This window comes from Panthera pardus, unplaced genomic scaffold, assembly GCF_024362965.1.
Source record: "Panthera pardus isolate Hobbes unplaced genomic scaffold, ASM2436296v1 HiC_scaffold_18, whole genome shotgun sequence".
NCBI lineage: Eukaryota > Metazoa > Chordata > Mammalia > Carnivora > Felidae > Panthera > Panthera pardus.
In genome coordinates, this window is record NW_026526743.1 from 34,738,773 (window position 1) to 34,759,324 (window position 20,552).

Sequence of the window (20,552 nt, forward strand, 5' to 3'; positions counted from 1 at the left end):
TTCACCCGGCAGGCCCCAGGGCTCCAGCCTCCTGACTCGAGGTCCTGTGCTCTTTCCCAGGCTTAGTTCAAAAGAAATGGCCACAGACAGTGACATCTGTGGCAGCGGTGGGAAGGAGACGGGCCCCGCAGGCAGGTGCGTGGCAAGCCACACCAGGGACCCAGGTACCTGTCCGATCATCACAGAGAAAGCAAAGACACCGGTGAAATAGTTCAGCCCCTGGAAGATAATTTCGAAGAGTGTCTTGGGGTCGGGCAGCCCACCAATGGTGATGAGGGTCTTCACAGCCCAGTAGTAACAGCGAATGTAGCTGGAGAGAGAAGAAGAAGGGGACCGCGGTCAGCAAAGGCCCCACCGTGCTGAGCCTGGGTGTCCTGCTCTGACAGATGTGCATTGTGCAAAAAAGAAAACCTTTATACCTTCTAAGTGCAAGGAAAACAGCTGCACATGCATAGAGCGCTCTGTACTTTCTGGAGTGTGTTCACAGATGCTGTCTTGCTGGGTTGTGGCTCTGCCCCAACCCTGAAGGGGCATGTTATCACCCCCATTTACAGATGTGGAAACTGAGGCTCTGGGAGACTGCTCAAAACACTTGGCAGGAGGATAGACCAGGGTCTTCTGACTCCTGATGCCTGGGCTCCCTCAATATTCTTTCAATTTCCACCAACTTCCCTTGGCCATCCCACCATGTTGGTTCATGGAAAGCAAGAGCAACATCAGACTTGGAAGATACCTTGAGGGCTATCTTTTCTGACCCTCTCCCTTGCCCATCCATTTTCCAGACAGGGAAACTGAGGCCCCAGAAGGGAAAGGAAACACTCAGGGTCACCAGCTGGCAAGGTCTGGAGCTGGAATCAGAACTCAGGTTGCCATACGTTTCTCTGAGCTGTCACCCCACTGTTGGTAATCACTCTACACAGGCACATGATCCAGGGAAGGGAGGTATGGGTGATGGGGTCCCACTCGGTGGTAAAAGGAATAATAGATGCCCCAAGCTGATCTCATTATCACAAAGAAATAAGAGTCCCTCATATACCTGTTCACGCCTTCAGGCTGTGCCTTCCCAGGGGTCAGCAATGGGTGAGGTCAACAGAGCTTAAAGACAGGACAATCCCAGCTGGCTTTCCTGTCTTCCTACCAGGGCACCCAGGAGGCATCCAGAGTCTGCCCTGGCTCCCGTGTTCTGACACACGCACACTTTCAAGGTCCCTGCACAGCTCCACAATCAAGAACATGATCCGGCTAGCAGATAATCCAGCCTGAGGATGGCCCCAAACGGGTCCTCCCCTGAGCTCCATTCACCAGCTAATTATGCAGAGTCATAGTTAGAACACAGGCCCTGGAGCTGGACTGCCCCAGCTCGAACCCAGCTCTGCCACTTCCTAGCTGCGTGATGCGGACGAACTACTCAGTCTCAGCAAGCCTCAGCTTCTTTCTCCTAAAATGGGCATGATGGCAGTGAAACATCCTTCACAGGGTGACCGTGAGGACGAAATGAGGTGCTAGAACGGATGGGCTGTCAGTACACGTCAGCGACCACAGCCTTCACTGTTACTGGTGCCTGCCACATGCCTGCGGTGGGGAACAGGCTTGCCTGTGTCCTCAAGAAGCTCACCCCCTGGTGGGGACAGGCAAGAAATCGTGCAATGAGCACAGGGAGGGGGAAGCAGAGGTTGTTGGGAAGTTGAGGGGGGTGCTCTGCCTCTGACTACTAGCTACAAGGCCTGGGGCAGGGCTGCCCGCCCCCCCCCCCCCCCCCCCCCCCCCCCCCCCCCCCCCCCGCCAACAGAGATCCCAGGACAACACAGGCCTCCCCTGTTAAGTCCCCCATCATACTGGTCCCAGCCACCAGAGGGCGCAGCCATAAGCACAGACACAGCTGACCTCTGGCTGGGAGCTTGGGGGGGGGGGGGCGGCGGGGGGCTGCCAGGCCACCTGACAGAAAGGCGACATGAGCAACGTCCCCAGAGCTTTCCCCACACTCTTTCTGATTGGAGGAATCTTCTGTTGGCCTGGCATTTCTGAGGCCTCCCTGAAGTCCTTGTGTCCTGTGGGGACCCCTACATGCTCCAGGCCAGGCAGAAGCAGAGCAGGATAAAGGACCCAGTTCTGTGGGAACTTGGGTCCTCAAACCCCTGGCTCACAGCAGACACTCAACAAATGGTCACTATTTTGAAAGTGATTATTACCCATGATATTGGACTTCTGGAGGAATCCTTTACCATTTGTGGTTTTGTGGCACATATTGGGGGTTCCCTGTAGGATTTCGTTTGGAGAAGAGTAGTGTGGCCAAGACAGTGTGCCCCTTCCAAGGTCCCTGCAGAAGGGAGTCCCAGACAGCTGTCCCCTGCCCTCCCCCTCCCTGCTTGCCATTCCATCCTGGGCCTGCCCATGATGGGCCTGCCAGGTCTGCTCCTGGGACTTGGGTTTAAGCTTGTTGGGGCACAAACCCCTTTGATGGATAGATATGGAAAGCTAGCAATCTTCTCCTTAGGGAAGCCAGCAAGTTCTCAAAACTGGGCTCCAATTTCCAGGGTTGGGAGTGGGACCCCCTTATATATCTGGATCCCAGGTTGGGAACCCCTTTCCTGGTATGCTGGCTTCCCCATAAGAATGAGTGTAGCCAGGAGGTGGTCACTGACTCCCATCCAGGCACGAGCTGGACGTGTTACACACATTAGTTTATTATTCCTCACAAGAAATCTGAATACAAGACTATTCTCATGTTGTAGAGGAGAAACTGAGTCTCTGAAAAAGGAAGGGCCTCAGCCAAGGTCACTGAGCTAATTTCAATGAACAGCTTCTATTCTTCCTACCCTGGCCTCCTGTCCCTAAAGCCTGTGCGCTGGATCTCCAGGCTCACTCCCCTGGTCTGGACCTCGCGTGCTTCTGGTTTCCTTCCCACACTGCCCTCCCTTCTCTCGATCACAGAAACCCTTTGTCTGGGCCTTTTGTTGCTCCCCCTAACTGGCTCCTCTGCTCCTGTCCTTTATGTCTGTCCCCACCTCCGCCAATACCAGCAGAGTCCCCTTTCTGAGATCCCCCAGGGTCTTGTCATCCCCCTGCTTAAAAGGTTTTGAGGCAAGAGGTGAGAGGGTAACTGGGTTAGCTTTCCATATCCATCCGACCTTTGAAAATGTGGCAGGGGCGCCTGGGTGGCTCACTCCGTTAAGCGTCCAACTCTTGACTTCAGCTCAGGTCATATCTCACCATTTGTGAGTTCAAGCCCCACATCAGGCTCTGCGCTGGCAGTGTGGAGCCTGCTTGGGATTCTCTGATTCCCTCTTTCTCTCTCTCTCTCTCTCTGTACCTCCCTGTCCCCAAAATAAAAAAAAAAAATTTTTAAGTATTAAAAAAATGTGGCAGCATATGGGAACTCCCTGTACTTTCCTATCGGCTCTTCAGTAAACCTAGAATTGCTCTAAGAACATAGTGTACTAATTAAAATAATAATAATTTTTTTAATCTTAAAAATGTTCATATCCTTGGCCCTGCCATCTCCCCTTAGGAATTCAGTGTGAGGAAACAATCGGGCCAGAGGACAAAGATTCATATACAGAGATGCACACTGCGATATCACGTGTCAGACAGAAGAACTGGAAACACCTTCCACGCCCAATGATGATGGAATGGTTGAAGGGATGCTGGCCTCTCTGTACAGCAGGGCAGTGGGGGGCGGGTGTAGACAGTGGCTTGAAAACAATTCAGTGATGGGCAAATATGCATGATATAATGCATATCCCTGTGGGCTACATACTTTTCCACATTTTCACATTTCTAAAATTAGGATGTATCTTACAATATGTGTACATTTATTGTAATATTTCTTTTTTTCCAAAAGGCTGTGTTGACTCAATATTGTATCATATAATTAACTGACTCTTAGAATCAAAGAAATATAGTAAAGTATGTTCCTGATCTTTCTTTTTAAGTAGGCTTCATGCCCAGCATGGAGCCCAACATGGGGCTTGAACCCACAAACCTGAGACTAAGACCAGAGCTGAGATCAAGAGTCAGACACTTAACCGACTGAGCCACCCAGGCGCTCCCTGATCTTTCTTTTATAGTCAGAATAAAGATATATGAAACAAAGAACAGCAAAAAAGAACTCTCTACTTGTTCTCCATTGCCTAGAACCACACCATCCAATAAGAATATGATGCGACCCATATAAATGTAATTTAAAATTTTCTAGTTGCTACTTTTTTGCTAAGTAAAAAGAAAACAGGTGAAATTAATTTCAGTAATGTTTTTTAGTCAACCCAAAATATCAAAATCAATATTTGACACGTAACCAGTATTTTAGACATTAGCAATAAGGCAGTTGACTTTTTCTTCATGTCCTCCGAACCTGCGTGTAATTCACATCTGTCACACCGCGTTTCAAGTAATTGGTGGCCCCATGTGGCTAGTGGCCACAGTATTGGACCATCCTCTCTACCACACAAGATGGCTCCCAGTGCCCTGATGCCACCATTTTGCACCTCCACACCTTTCTATGGGCCGCTCCCTCCCCCAGGGGTTCTCTGTCCCTTCTCTCCACCTACCGAGGCCAAAATCAAACGTAACTTTTTGGAATTGACTGTCCCATGCCACCTTCTCCACACCTCTCCAGCACCGGGCAGATGGTACGCCAGTGTAGACTGTCGCCACGCTGCCGGGGTTAAAATCCCAGCTCTTGAACTTATGAAGTCACTGTGTGACCTTGGGAGATCATTTCACATCTGTTACCTCATCTGTGAAACAGAGATGATGATGGTACCTACCTCGTGTCCTGGAAGATTACTGGAAGGATTAAGTGAATTGCTAGGTTAAGTACTTCAAACAGTACCTAGTAAGCGTTGTCTGTTCTAAGTGCTTGTCGCTATTATTAGTAGCAGTACCGTTGCCATCATCATTATTTGAGCACATCCCACAATGTAAGGCAGCTCTCTGGATTGGCAGGAAGGTTCGCCTTGTGTGCCAGCTTCTGCACGGCTGGTGATTAGCCAGGAAGCAATGTTGAGAAGTGTGCTCCGGCCTCCTTCCCACTTGGACGTGACCATGGGGTAGAAGGGTAGACGCACATGTGAAGTGAATTTGCCAACTCTACTACACTTTGGGAGGCTGAAAGGATCTTTCTAGCAAGCCTTGTTCACGTCTGTGCTCGCCTCCACCCGGCCCGTGGCAGGTGCTCAGGAAATGTGAGCTCAGTGAGGACACGGAGACATGGTCCTCAAGCTTTATCATGTCAATGGTGGCTTGGGAGCAAGGTGGCCTCAGTAACATGGTGGCGATGGGACTCCCTTCCGGGACTTTTAGGACTGTGAATTACAGCCCAGGAAGAAGACTGTGGCTCACCCGTTTCCCACGCCATCGTAAACCCAGTGAGTGGAGCCGATGCCCTGATAGGCTGACGCCCAGTAATACAGACATGAGTTCAAATGCAGACTGTAGAGCAGGTAAGCCGTAGTCCTGATCACCCTGTGAAAGAAGGAAAAGCATGAACACAGTGGCAGGAAGGGCGGCCATGACACCTCACCCCAAGGGTAGGGACTGCTGGGAACAAGTCCACCTTCACCTCCCCCAATGCCCACCTCAGACATCGCCCTGTTGGAGCTTCACAGCCCTGCCCCGCTGCCTGACAGGATGAACATCTGGCTGCGGGGACCCAGCCAGTGGCCGGACTGCACCAAGCGGATGCTCTTTTGAGACTGCGCCAGCTAGGGCTGGTGGTGTGTGAACAGCCAGCTATCAAGGCCGGGGGCTGGAATGACCCCGAATTCCACGTGCAGACAGTTTTGGGGGAGTGAAGGACCAGACGGGGATGTACCCTTGGAGAGGGGCAGAGAAGGGACAGATGTGTGCAGAGAAGTGCCACTCCGTGAGCAATGTGGGGAAGCTTTGTCCCTGAGCGTGGCCTGGCTGATCTTGTGCCCCGTTCTCAGACATCCAAGAGGTGGCCACCATTCCCCCATGTTTGAGTTAGATTGCAGGGCTCTGTTCCCTGAGCTGAGACCAAAATGAGGCCCGGCTCCCTGGAAACACGGGTGAGCCATGCATCTCAACCTACGTGTGCCCTCCTCACAATTGGGGGAAACGGGACATTCCTGGTTCTCTAAAAAAAAACCCAAACATCCCTTCAGAGAAGGGCCAGGAAAAGGCCTGGCTTCCGGTAGTGCTGGGGCCTGCACGGCTAGGGGGGCTTGAAAGGAGAAGAAATGTGGGTAGAGAATGCCTAGCTCTATAGTTGCTGCAAATGGCCTGTGTCGTGTGTGTGTGTGTGTGTGTGTGTGTGTGTGTGTGTGTGTTGTTTGTGTAGGGCATCTCACCTGTAAATGTAGGCTTTGCTGAGGATGGATTCCAGGCGGCTGTTAAACTCGAAGAAGGCCATGTACTGGGAAGAAGGCAAAACATCAGGACAGCCCATGTGTGGGGGTGGCCCTCTACTCTCCTGGTCTGTTCCCCAGAACAGAGGGCTGTCTCTGCAGCGCCCCCCGGAGGAGGGCAGAGAGTGAGCATTCAAAACCAGGGGTCCTCAGCCCTTTGAGGGGTGGAGGCGAAGAACTCCATGTACCAGTTTGCTGGAAACAATAGCCCCTCTTCCCCTAGAAATCACACCCAGTCATGCTCTCACAGTCTGCATGGGGGTCAGGGGACTCCCAGACTTCTGAAGCCTGCCATGAAATTTTTAGGGATACACGCATCTCAGGTTAAGGACCCTGTTTTCAACATTTACCTATAAAGGAAGACATTTTATAAAGAAACAGCATCTCTAACGCCCCTGACTTAGATCCTTCAAAGACTTGTTTATAACAATAAAAGTGTAATAGTAACTGCTCTTCTTTACTGAGCACCTTCGACGACTGCACTTTATATGCATCACCTTCTTTACTTATTGGTATGTGTTGTCATTCTCCTTTTACAGAGAGGAAGTTGGTACTTAGAGAAGTTGAGCCACCGGGCCAAAGCACACAGCTGCTGGGTGACAGTCAGGATTTGAACCCAGATCATACTCAAAGCCGCAAGCTCCCTCCCTTACGCTACACTGCACACATGTTGTTTGACATTGGAAAATGGCAGTGAGGGAAATTCCCTGAGGGATGTGCCGGTCATCCTCCGGGTGGTCATTCCAGTGTCCCTCCGGAGTCTGCACTGGATGCAGGGGGCTGTGGGCTTGGATCTCTCTCCCTTTAGGCTCAGAGTTTTGTCCGCAGTCGTGGTAAACATCAGGCAGCCGAGTGACGCACACTCACAAGCACCGTGCGAACCCAGGGATGGATCCCGCTGCCACATGTGGAGGAAAGCTTGGCTTGTGGATCCAGCCTTCCTTGCTCTGGTGTCTAGCTCTAAAGCAACCTGCCTCTGCAGCCCCAGGGGGCTGGCATGTGTCAGCGAGGACTGGTGCCACTTCCAGTTTCCTCCTGCCTCTTGGCAGCCGGGAAGCTCAGTAGCGGCATCCGTGCTTAATCCCAGCAAGATGTGCTTTCTTTTCATCAGAGGACTTGCACGCTTCCTATTTTCCTCTGCCCTGTTTCTCCAAGTTATTGAGGTCATTGTGTTTGCCTCTTCTGTAAATTCCCTCATTACTGTTTTGGGGAAGAGGCCATAGTATCACGTAAGGAGAGAGCTGAATTTAATGGGTCTGCCAGGAAAACCCATTTGGGGATCCCAAGTGCTCTGGCTGTCTACCCCGGTCACATTAAAGGACAGCGACCAGGTCTCTACTTTACCTTGTGTCACCTTCACTGGGACACAGGGCGCTTTGCCCCAGTGGCAGGAGGGACGGCTGTAATGACCCTGAGCAACAACCAAGGAAACAGGTATAGGGCTGCAAATCCAAACCCACCCTGGGCACTTCCTGGCTCCTGTGCCCTTGGGCAAGTCACTCAAGCTTTTCAAGCTTCAGTGCTCCCATCTTTCAGATGCAGGCCCTCATAAAGCGGAAGTTCCTCTGTTGTGTTTCTGTAATTACTGAAAGCATAGACGGTGGAGATAGGCTGCCTGGGTTCAAACCCGGACGCCATTCCTTCCTACCTGTGTGACCTACAGCAAGTTACGTAACCTCTCTGGTGAAACACTGGTACTAACAACACTCACCTCATGGGGTTGAGACGTAAGTACTTCTAAAGTTCCAGGACAATACCTAACACACAGCACAACTAAGAAGCTCTAACCATTGGGGCGCCTGGGTGGCGCAGTCGGTTAAGCGTCCGACTTCAGCCAGGTCACGATCTCGCGGTCTGTGAGTTCGAGCCCCGCGTCAGGCTCTGGGCTGATGGCTCGGAGCCTGGAGCCTGTTTCCGATTCTGTGTCTCCCTCTCTCTCTGCCCCTCCCCCGTTCATGCTCTGTCTCTCTCTGTCCCAAAAATAAATAAAAAACGTTGAAAAAAAAAATTTAAAAAAAAAAAAAAAAGAAGCTCTAACCATTGTAAGGAAATTCCCATCTCCCCTCGGACCACCCTGGTTTCCTTCCCCGACCCCCACCCCCCTCCCCGGTGTCGCTCAGGGCAGACATTAAGATGTCAGTGCCGGCGCAGAGCACGGAGGGGCTGAAGGCCTTGGACGGGAAGCCTACCTTCAAACAGCGGGGCAAGCGCAGGAGGGAATTCACACCGAACTTCAAGTAGAGAAAGTCCAAGGGCAGGAGGCAGAGCATGTCCATCTGCAATCCCAGTGGGACAGCACAGGGTGTATAAAACAGGCAGCCCCAGGGTTTGGGGCTAGGTGAGTGACAGGGTCTCTACCTTCAGTGGGAAGGTGAGGTCAGACTGCCCCAGGAAGGGGCGGAGAGCATTCTGCCACCAAGCCCATTTGCCTGCCCTGAGCGATCCTGGCGGGAATCGCGTCACACAAGCCCCAAAGCATCCAGGGCCCCCGGAAACCACCTTCCGAGACCCACTGGGATCTGCACTCCTGGCACATACCTTAAAGCGACGAGATTTCAGGTAGTTATTGCGCATCTCCTTCTTGTCCGTCTGAAAGAAATGGAATGTTGACCATGAAATGGCCCGAGACCTTAATCTCTGACCCCGTGGGAGCAGCTTGGAAATGCCTGCAGAGCCTCCAGCTTTCCTCTCAGAGAAGCCGCTGGGAGCTCCCGTGAAAGCCTCGGCATCTGCAGGTAGGGAGGTGGAGGCTCCCAGAAGGAGGGAGTTGTCCAAGGTCACCCAGCTAGACTCCCATTTCCTAGCTGGAAAGTCAGTATCAGGCTTATTGTCTTAGCATGTTGGTCCTAACTGGACCATTTGCAACCCTGTTTACCGAGAAACTGACAACTGCTTGGATCAGGCCTGGAAAAAGACTGCCCATGGAATTCTTTTTCCTCTAAATCGTTTAAGAGACACAACCCTAACCTGCCTGCACACAGAGGAGCAGGCACCACCAGTGTGGCGTTTTGGAAAGTGACCTGCACAGGGAGACAGGGACTGGGCCCCCTGCCTTCGCCAAGTCAGAATCGGGACTCAGTTTCCTCCCCGGTAATGGGGCCTGCGCCAGTGCACAGGGTCTCAAGCCGGTTCAAACGGCATGCTCTTTGCGGGACCCCCCAGGAAATGTCATTTGCCAGCAGTTCTAGGCTCTGAGCAATCTGCGTACATCATCTCAATCCACCCTCACAGCAACGCTATGGGGTGGGAACAGTTACTACCCCCATTTTACAGATGAGGAAACTGAGGCTCAGAGGGGTGCTTCAGCTGGTTGTGGTAGAGCTGGGAACTGAACCAGGTCCACCTGAAGGTCATTTTCTGGTCCGCTTCTCCATCTTTAATTCTATCGGGTGGCCCAGTAACCACTTCACCCATGAGCAGTATTTGAAGCATGTGATTTGAACAAGCATGGGTGGACGTTTCTGAGATCTCGTTCATCTATCTCGCCTACCACAGCAGCAGGGGGCAGGGCTTCTCCTGAGGCCCCGGCCGCCCCCTCCACCTGCCCGGGACTCACAATGATGTCTCCCCCTCTGACAAACTGCAGGCGCAGCTGGAACACGGTGATGTCCAGGAAGTAGATGAGGTCACACAGATAATCCATCGCCAACCAGAGGTGGATGTTGTTTGGCGTCTGGTAGGGGAAGGCCCAGCGCACGGGAATCAGCCAGCAGTTCCAATTCCACGCCAGCACCACGAAGAACAGCCACAGGATGTACATCAGGTCTGCAGGGGAGTGAGGGGGCAGGAACGTGCTAGAACGTCAGTTGGAGAAGGGCTCCTCACAGTAGGTTCAGGGTGGGACTTCTCCCTTTCCACTTGTCTATTCTCACAAGTACTAGATGTGGTGCTTCTGTAACTGGTGTGTGTGTGTGTGTGTGTAAAACTATTTTGATTTAAACATAAATCACTGCTAGGCCCTAATAAATCAGAGTACTCAGTGAGGGGGAGGGGGGACTATAGGGGCATTATTTCATAATAGGCAGCTAACTAGAAAATACTTTTGCTCTCATTCTTGCTGAAAAATTTCCAAAAATGTATTTGCTGCTTGTAAATACACCATAGTAAATAATGCATAGAAGATGGACACGTGGACACATGAACAGGTGGATGGATGGGTGGATGGATGGGTGGATGGATGGATACCGTAGGTCACCCGGTCACTTTAGAGGCCCAGTGGACACCAGGGTTGGAGTCCTGCGCCCACAGGACTTCTTGTGTGACCTTGGGAAAGTCTGTCTCCGGCACCTGCCTGCCTCTCCAGGGAACTCAGCTAAGAAAGGCCAGGAGACTCTTTGTAAACTGTAAAGTGCTGCGCCACAGGAAGGGTTGTCATTCCTGAGGAATAGCACATGGGCTGAAAGGGAAGTGAGGGGAAGTCACTTTAGATGTCAGAGGAACTTCTGCCCTTCTCTGCTTAGAGCAGCAGCTCCAAGGAGGAGCCAGCAAGAGCAAACTAGAGAGTAGACTCGGCTAAGAGTCAGGGCTCCTGGGTCTGCCACTAATTAGTTGTGCCTCAGTCTCCTTGTCTGTAAGGTGGGTGTGATTGTAGGTTCCTATTTCAGGGCTTTTTGTTTGTTTCTGGCATGCCCTTGCCCTTGTCCTTCCCCTGCCCCCTTCTCCCTCCTGTTCTCCTGCCCTCACACAGTACGTGGTGGCAGTTCCCGGGCACACCCAAGACTCACTGGTCAGCGGGTCAATGCTCTGGGGAAACTTGTACGTCCTCCAGGGGCGGCGCTTGAACTTGCAGCAGAGCATGTCACAATAGTGTTCCTCTTCCTCTGCCTGTCCCGCTTCGGTGGGTTTTACCGCCGGGGCCGACTCTGGGGCTTTCTTGGCTGGAGCTGTGGAATGACACCAGTGACCATCTACCCCAGCCCTGAGGCTCAGGCAGAGGATGCAGAGAGAAAGCTCCCCACTGCAGACTCCGGGACTGGAGCCGAGGGGACCCTGTCCCCACCCCACAGCCTGCTGTCAGCTCCGCGTGCAACAAATTGCACAGCTCCTGATCAGGGCACCCTGGGCACCCGCCCAGACTCTCTTACCAGCTACCAGTCTGGAACTGCCTCCCAGGAGCTGCCCAGAATGAGGTGTTTCTGGGCAGGCTGGATGTTTCCACCAGGTGTCTAGGCATCTGTGTTTAGACCCCCTTGGGTCCCTCTGGAGGGTTGGGGGCATTTAATACCCCCAGCCTCCTGCCACCCGGAGCCAGAGACTAGAGAAACCTTGTTCTGGGTTTTTCAGGGCAGGAACCTCAGCTCCTACATCTCTGAGACCAGACACTGAATGAGGCCAAGTCTCCCTGTGCATCGAAGGCAATGTCATTGGTGACCCAGGGATTGACTTTTGTTAAGTGCAATGTGCCTTTCTAGCATTTGGACTGGAGTCAGGCCCTGTGAGGTCCATCATTGGCACCCTGAGTTCTGAGGCACAGTCCTCCTTTTGGAAGACCTGGAAAACCTCCCTGGCAAGAGAGTTCTCACTCCTGAAATCTTGAAAACAGGAAACCTTCAGGTAGCCCCATGAGAATACTGCAGCTGGGGCCTCTGAAAAAGAAGACTGGTTCCAGAGTGGGTTGTGGACACTATCTGAGTATAAGGCCATGAGATGCGTCCCAGGCTGAACCACCTGCCTACCAACGGGAAAGGGGCAGTGAAGGTACTTGCCCTGTGGGAGGGGAGCCAAGTACAACTGGATCATCGGACAGAACTGTGACCTTACTCCCTCCCCTGGGTACATAGCTAAACCTGTATATAAGGACTCAAAATTCCAGACAGTGGGGATCTGGGCTTCTCTTGAGCAGCCCAACCATTCCCTGGGGCCACCCTCCCCATGAGTTTACAGAGGGGCCTGTTTCTGGCCGAGTGAGCCATCCCAGCTCTGGACTCACAGGGCTTGGGGCTCTCCTCATCAGACGTGACATCGGGGTCGATGAGCTTCTCCTTCACCTTCTCTGTCCGCTCCTTGAAAAGCTTCACCAGCTCCTGGAGCCGGTCGTTGATGATGGCGCTGTTCTGGCTGGCCGTGGAGGTTGCGCGGTCCTGGCCACTGTGGAAACACCACCCAAAGCTGAGTGGGCTGAACGGGACGGGACCCCTGCGCCTCTGGGCGAGAACTGAACAGCATCTGTATCCCACCTGGCCTGGAGGAGGTAAAGACTGCCCCAGCTTCCCTATGACATCAGAAACATCGAATCCACTTTAATGGCTCCGGGGAGGAAATTCAGTCTGGCGCTACCCCCCAAGTGCCCAGCTTCTAGAGAACGTACCACGCAGGGTCTGCCTCAGATGAGCAGTTCTGAGAAAAGTTTGATTCCACTCGTGATTGAGGGGGAAACTCTTGGAACTCAGGTCAGGGCTGTTAACCAGTTTGGGGCTCACATGAGATTCGTGTCTGGGACAGATCAAAGAGGGGACAGGGCTACTTTTTTAGGCGTAGGAAATATTGGTGGAAAAAATGGTGCAGATACATTAGATATCCTTTTAATTTACAGGAATTTAAACTGTATGCACTTGCAGCAAGAGAGACAGAGAGACAGGCAGAGAGGGAATGAACGTGAGCGAGGCTGCCTGACAGCCCCCTCGGGTGATCGGGTGAGGCAAGCACCCTGGCTGAGTTGAGACAGGCCGTGAATCGGCTGTAGCCTCACTGTGACCATCTTGCTGAGTTGAGTGTAATACGAGTGTTTTCACCTCTATTTGTTTTCATACACTGAGGCCCCGGAACTCAAGCCAGCTACTCCCCTTGTGCTCCCTGGAGGAAGCAGGCTGGAGACAGGCAGTGTGAGGGTCCTGACAATAGACAGCGTGCAGGTATGGTGGAGACACTGGTTGCTTGCCAACTTCTGCTCTCTCCCACGGAGAGTAGTCGCTGGAACGTAGACACCCGGCCAGGGACTGCATTTCCCACGTGTGGCCAGGCGAGCTCCCATCGGGGGGATGTGATGCACATACTACATGGGTCTCCTGGACCTCTTGTCTGGTGTTCCCCCCTTCTAGGGGTGACCAGCAGGGTCTTGGAAGCCACATGAAGGTGGCAAAACTGCTGTCGGCAGGGTCCCTAAATGACTGCATGGGGGTTTCAGGTCCACTGACCTGAAACATGTGTCTAGTGACATGATTATGATTTCTGAGACATCTTGTTACTTACGCCACTGAATCTGTGGGGTCTATTTGTTACAGCAGCTTAGCCTACCTAGCTAATACATGGATCTCCACATTGAACTTCTTAAGAGACCTCAAGAGTAATTTTTATTATTATACCTGGTTTCTGCCTTGTTTTCTGATACTAAACTCTAACCCTACCCCTACCCTACTGCGTAAGATGTGACTCCGTACTAAAATGGACCACTGAACTCTGGATGAGGTTTGGGGGTTTTTTCCTGCTTTAACTTTTCTGAACTTTCCACAACTCTGTGAAACCAACTCCATAAAATTGTGGGTGGAAAAAAAAAAAGGCTGGAAGACAAGCCCAGTGCCTCCTGTGGCCTTTCCAGGAGCTGTGGTGGGACAGGCTGGAGATTCCAGGCCAGAGCCTGGGGCCAGGGTACTCATCATCAACTAGACAACTCAGATTCTTCAGGAAAACATCTCCCATTGTCCCAGTCCTTGAAATAGTTAGATGTCAGAGACCCAGGTCCCAATGCCCTTACCATGGCCTCTAAACATTGTCCCACAGGTCAGTGCATCCAAATCACCCGGAGGCTTGTGAAGATGTGAATCCCCCAGGGCACACTGTCTGAGGTTCTGATCCAGCAGGTCTGGCCAGGGTCTGGGAATCTGTATTTTTAACAAGCTCCTTGTGTTCAGACTCTTGGAGGTCCCTGTGGTCCTTGCTGTACCCACTAACCCTCTCAGGAGTTTCCTGCCAGCAGCCAACCTCTCCTTTACAATGAGGTGTCTGTGCAGAGACACCTGCCTCTCTGGGTACTGCTGGCTGTGAACACAGCTGGGACCAGAGTCCGAGTGCATTCTGCAGATTTTCCCGAAGTCTTAGGCCAGCCAGGAGCAGCCAGGACAGGAGACCCAGCCCTGTCTTACTGTTCGGAAGCCACTGGCAAAGCTATGGTGGAGGGTTTTAAAAATGTCCATACCCTCTCTCCCACCACTCACTTCCTCTTTCTTGCTCATCCCCACCCAGACTTCCAACTCTCTGAAACCCCGGACTCACTCGGTGCCCTGCGGGCTGGACGGGTCTGACCAGGCGACCATGGGAGACTCAGCTGGCGATAGTGCCTTGAGCTCTTCAGCCTCATCATCCTGGGAGGGCAGCCTCTTCCTGCAAGGACACGGAAATGGAAGGGGCCTTCGGCAAGGGCAGGGGCCACAGGGGGAAGTGACCGACTTTGACCCCCGCAGATCACCCAGAGCTCAACCCTGGGAATGGAATGGGGAGGGGGTGGTTGGTGCTGCCAAAGTGTCCCCACTTGCCTGCAGGGAGACAAAAAGGGAGAAGAGAGGGGAGCAGCCACTCTCTGGACCTCAGTCCCCACATCTGTTCAATGGCCTGGTGTAAAAGTAACAACACTGACTTGGTATCAGGCAAACCCGAGCTTGCCTCCCAGTCCTGCCTCCTACCAGTGTGTGACCTCAGCAAGTTACTTAAACTCTCTGAACCACCTCAGTTTCCCCCTCTGTAAAATGGGACTAGATCTATCCAACTCAATGAGATACTTAGCACTCAGTGGGGCCTCAGCTTAAATGTTCTTCTGCCTTCCCGTTCCAGTCCACAGTCACCGCATCCCCAGCACATCCCCTGCATTCTCTCTCACACCACCCTTTCAGCTGCCAGAGAAGGCCTTAACTCTCCTGGAAGCCCCACCTCCCTCCCTTCGCAGCTGGGCCACCAGCCAGAACAGTAAACATCCATGGTCCATGGAGTCTGGTCTCCAGCCCATGGAGTGACCTGGAGCGAGCCCCAGGCTCCAGGCTCCCTGTCTGAGGAAGGAAGACTAAATCATCCCCGGGCCCCCTGTCATTCAGTCCAAGTCTGCCACAGGGCACTGCATTTGGAGCCATTGGAGTCCCGGCTGATGGTGTCTGGGTTTGAATCTACCTGTCATTCTTCCCATCCTCAACCACCGCAACTCAGATTCCAGAGGCTTCTAGAGGGATACGGATGGAGGGGTGTGCAGTACTTGCCTTTATTTCAGAAGGCTCTGAAACTATCCCATTACCCTCTGCCAGCTCACCGAGGATGACAACACCCATGGATTCACCTCTTTCACACTCTAATTAAAACTCACACCCGATAAGACAAAGGCCAGAATTTGCACAGGTGGGACCCAAATTCAGTTCTCCTGTGCCCAGGAGAGCACATGCTGCACAAGACCCCAGAGTGTGGATCTCAGGCTCCCCCAGTCCTGCCTTGTGCACAGCACCTGGCATGAGTCAGCTTATTGAATTCTTCCAGCAATCTAGTAGACAGGTGGTATGCTTATCCCCACCTTATAGTAGGAACATGGAGAACTAGGAATGTTACATGGCTTGCCTTAAGCCTCACATCGGTAAGTGGTGAGCTGGGACTCACCCCAAACCAAGACTAAGCTGTGAGGCAGGGCCTTGCCTGTGCGCCCCTCCGGCAGGGTCTGTGGTTTCCATGGCTTTTTGGTGCCTGTTGGTTGCACAATGCTCATTCCACCCTTGACCAGAGGCAGCCCCACTGGCCTCTCAAGTCAGGTATCAGAATTCTCCCCTCTCGGGGCCAACTCAGGCAGAGACTCCCCTGGTTTCTCGCAGTCATATTCAACTTAGTGCTCTCTGGATCTTGCTTGTTTATTCAATTCCCTGTTAATTGTCTATCTCAGCCCCAGCAGAATGTCAGCTCCATGACAGCAGGCCCCTGTCAGGCTTCTCCTTGATGCATCTCCAAAACCCAGAACAGAGTCTGACACATAAAGATGTTCAGTAAATGTTTGTGAATGAATGAATGAATGAATGAATGATAGGGACAAGAGGAGCCTCACAGGCCCAGCTCATAAACAGAAGGCAGGGGGCTTAGATTCTATCCCCAAGTGAGCCTAGTCCCCTCTCTGTTCCCAGGTATCCAACCCCCAATCCAGCCTGTATAAAGGGAACAGAGGGAGGTAGACCAGATGTCTGCAACAATGTTGGCTCTATTTCTTCTGCTATCTGTGTTCTGCACATGGCTCAATGAATGAAACATGAGGATTGATGGGATGGTGAGCTGTGTTCCAAGGCGTTATGAGATCGTGAATCTTTTCTTTACATTAAAATCAGAGAGCCCTCAATTGGTCACATCTAGCCATCTTTCTTATGGCAGGTTTTTTACCTTAGCTGAGAAATTTACTCAAGGACCCATGGGTGAGAGCAAGATTAACCAAGAAAAAGGAACTGTCTCCCAATCCAACCACTGCAGGAGAAGCACGGGCAGCCCCCCTGTAACTTAAATGCGGTTGTTCACAAAGCACTGTACTGCACTTCACAGTTTGCCTACAGCTGAATGCAAGACCTCTCTCAGTTACCTGGCTCAGGTTGTTCAAAACCAACTCTAATCATGCAACAAATTTCTATCAAGAAGCATAAAGACGTGCGCAACCTTGACCAGGATTCCCACTTTTGAGAAAGGAGCCCCAGGACACAGAGAAGCAGCCCACATAGATGTTCAGAGCCCCATATGGGCAGTGCCTAACAAGAGGTATTTGTTAAGTCCGTTCTGGCACAAGGAACAGGAGGAATGTCACATAGTAACCATAAATGAGTGCTAGGGAGACAGCCTAACACTATGGAAAAGGGGTTACTAAATGAGACGTGGTCTCAAATGAGATGTGATCCAAGTCACCCCTTCAGATGAAACCACGCAAAAGCACGGGCCCACAAACAAGATATGGAAGAGAAGGAAGCAAAATGAAATCACCTTGTAGTGCAGTGGTACTATGGATGCTTGTTTTTCTAGCGTGTTTTGGTATCTCCATTCCATTATTTTGATACTAAAACGAGGGGGTGGAAATTAGCCTTGTTACATTAATTACCCCCTCTAACTTACAGTTGAGGGCACTTGGGAGAGGAGCTCCTTGGAGAACTCTTTATAGAGTCCGAAGCCAGGGATTAGGACCCAGAAGTGGGGCCATAGTCCTAGTTCTGACACCAACTCGCTGAGTGACTTTGTGCCCGCTGCTTTCCCACTCTGGCCTCAGTCTCCCCATCTGCCAAATGGACAGATGGCACAGTGCAGTGAAAAGCCCAAGCGAAGCATAAAAGGTGACCTTTGGGTCCCTGCGGCAGATCCCGGGACCATAAGGGTGTCCGATTTGGCAGGAGAAGGTGGCGGCAGCTCGGGTGAGGGAGGGTTCTCCAAGATGACGGGGTGGCCGTCAGCATCGGCATCTTCCACCTGCACTTCCGGGTGCTCTTCTGTAGCAGGCACTTGGAGAGAAGAAGGAGAAGACAGTCAGAGAGAGAGAGAGAGCCAGGTTCCAAGGGCCTTGCGGTGTTCTTGAATAAAGGCACAGAAAGCAAGTTTGGAGGGGCCTCTGGCAGCCTCACCTCCCAACAGGGCCCACAGGAGACCTCCATGCAGGGGGTCCAAGAATGCAGAGCCCAGGGGCCTCTGAGGGCCTTGGCCACCCCAAACACCAGCCCAGCAGCTGCAAAAGAAGCCAGGACACCATAGAAGCCACAGAAGCTCTTGAGCGCTGCCTGGAGTCCAGCTCTCCAAAGCTCAGACTGCTTAGAAAGCATCGAGGACCTGGGGTTTGGTGGGGAGGTTGGGGGGCGGGGAGTTGGGTGGCGGCACCCAGAGAGGGCATGGGGAGTCCAGGAGAGCCCAAGTCCCAGGGCCTGGCCTAGCACAGCCTCAGCTGCTTCCCCTCTCTGGGCTTCAGTTTCCCCATCCCAAGGTAGGGGTGATAAAGGCACATGGCCTCACACTCTTGAAGGGCCTCAAATGGAGATGTTTGGAAATTCCTTACAATCAAGGATAACAGTTTGTCCTTATAGTGTATGCTACCCCTGTTTGGAAATCTGTTTTGGTATTTCCTTGTTTCTGTACAGGCCAGGAAGCCCCTGAAATTCAGCACCCCAACCCCTCTCCTGACCTCTGAGAGGCCTCGTGCCATGTCTCACATCTCCAGAACCGGTCCTCCCTGTCCAGTCTGGGTGTGGCCCTACCTCAGGCTTCATCACCCACCCGGAGACTGTGAGGACAGGTCTACCTGAGGTAAAGCCCAGAGGATGCTGAGGGGCTGAGATGGTGTGCCCTTTCCCCACCACCCCTGGGTCGGACCACTTAATAGCAGCCCCACAAGCCTGGGCACCAGCAAGGCAGGTGCATACCACCCAAAGTGGAGAGAGGTTGCATGTTGAAACGCTTGGATGACTTTCTTTTTAAATGGCCACCATGGGAAAAGACAGCACTTGTGGAATTTGGCAGACAGAACCTATTCTTTTTTTTTTTAATGTTTATTCATTTTTGAGAGAGAGAAAGAGTGCATGCATGAGCAGGGGAGGGGCAGAGAGAGAGGGGGACCGAGGATACAAAGCAGGTTTGTGCTGACAGCAGCGAGCCCGATGCAGGGCTCAAACTCACGAACGATGAGATCATGAGCCAAAGTCAGATGCTCAACCAACTGAGCCACCCAGGTGCCCCAAATTTGGCGGAGGGGACCTAAGCAAGACAGTTGGCACTTGTTCCACTAAAGCCTTAAATGAAGCCCTCAGAGGAAGAGGATGAGCCAGAATGAAGAAGTTTTTAAAAACTGAAGGAAGAAGTTTTGTCAGACTAACAAGAGATACTCCAGGCTATGGAAAGCAGGAGAGAGCATGAGGAGAGGCCTCGCCCTGCTTCCCCACAGACCTCTAGAGGTGAGCTGGGGGTGGGGCAGGGTATGGGGGGCAGCCAGGACCAGGGCAGTCTGTCAGGGATGATGAGGGCCCCAGATTGCCTCCAGCATGGCACCTGGGCCGCAGAAAGTGCCCTGGCCTGGGCATCCGCAACGCTGTCTCGGGGAGCATGGGAGGGGGCAGATGCTCCCCTACCCCTGCCTCACCCTGAGAAGGACTCTGCACCCTCAGTGGGCCCCGGGAAAGGAGGGGAAACCCCTAACCCTAGTGTTTCATTTTTATAGAGTAATATTATTTAAAAATAGAAAGAATAATATGGTATGATTAAATTGGTGTAGAGAAGAGTAATATTTACTATGAAGCTCTTCCTATGTGCCTGCCAGGCATTTGTTTAGTAAACTCTTAGTGTTTATATATGTATATATATACATATATACATATATATATATATATGTAAGTTTATTTATTTATTTTGAGAAAGAGAGAGAGAGAGAACAAGTAGGGGAGGAACAGACAGAGGTGGGGAGAGAGAGAATCCCAAGCAGGCTCCACACTGTCAGCACAGGGCCTGATGCAGGGCTCAAACCCATGAACCGTGAAATCATGACCTGAGCCAAAATCAAGAGTCGGATGCTTAACCCACTGAGCCACCCAGGTGCCCCACTGCTTTATATACATTAATTCTTTTCTCCTTCCTGGCCATTCTGGGAGGCCCTTGTTATCACCATCCCCACTTTGTGGATATACCGAAGCACAGAGAGGTTAAGAAACCCGCTGCCGAGCCAGGATTTGGACCCAGGCAGCCTGGCTCTAGCTCTTAGACTCTTACTTCCTCCTGAGGTCGGTGACCAGCACACACATACAGGCCTCTGTTTAAACAAAACCCCACTCCGTGCCAAGCAGCATCATTGAGATGGGAATAATGTTCTTGCTACACCCTGCCATGTCTTGTCTGCAGCATCTAAAATCATCCCAGGTCTCACCACAGCTGGATCAGTCCACTGTTCCAACGTGTCAGGGGGGACTATTTCCCCAAGTTTGGGGCTCCCAGGGACCAGGGAGGACACAAGATGACTTGGGATGGCACAGACGAGGCAGAGGAAACGGAGAATGAAGACATCCCTCCCATTTCAATTCTCTTGAGATCCTGAATGCACAGAGAGGAAGTCTCAGATTGGGGCTCCCATGGCCTTAACCCCTCTCTGACACATCCTAACTCCCGTCTGCGGCAAAGAGAGTGGGCCTCAGCTGTGAGCCCTCAGCCCACAGATCTATCGACTATAACTATCAACACGACTCTGTTTTCAGGTCACTCGTGGTTATTTCTATTTACACCTTCTACTGA

At 52.1% G+C, this 20,552-nt stretch overlaps 1 protein-coding gene across 8 annotated transcripts in view; it reads right to left on the minus strand.

The window, feature by feature from the left end:
• CNGB1 (cyclic nucleotide gated channel subunit beta 1) overlaps positions 1 to 20,552 on the minus strand; it is a 76,828-nt gene that overhangs the window by 18,714 nt on the left and 37,562 nt on the right. For all 8 annotated transcript variants that reach the window (XM_053906163.1, XM_053906164.1, XM_053906167.1 and 5 more), the window contains 10 exons: positions 17,632 to 17,791; positions 14,577 to 14,684; positions 12,298 to 12,455; positions 11,093 to 11,251; positions 9,925 to 10,133; positions 8,907 to 8,957; positions 8,558 to 8,644; positions 6,312 to 6,376; positions 5,341 to 5,463; positions 169 to 310 (listed from right to left, as the gene is read on the minus strand). In XM_053906163.1, the coding sequence (XP_053762138.1) occupies positions 169 to 310; positions 5,341 to 5,463; positions 6,312 to 6,376; positions 8,558 to 8,644; positions 8,907 to 8,957; positions 9,925 to 10,133; positions 11,093 to 11,251; positions 12,298 to 12,455; positions 14,577 to 14,684; positions 17,632 to 17,791 (1,262 nt within the window). The remainder of the gene's footprint in view (positions 1 to 168; positions 311 to 5,340; positions 5,464 to 6,311; positions 6,377 to 8,557; positions 8,645 to 8,906; positions 8,958 to 9,924; positions 10,134 to 11,092; positions 11,252 to 12,297; positions 12,456 to 14,576; positions 14,685 to 17,631; positions 17,792 to 20,552) is intronic.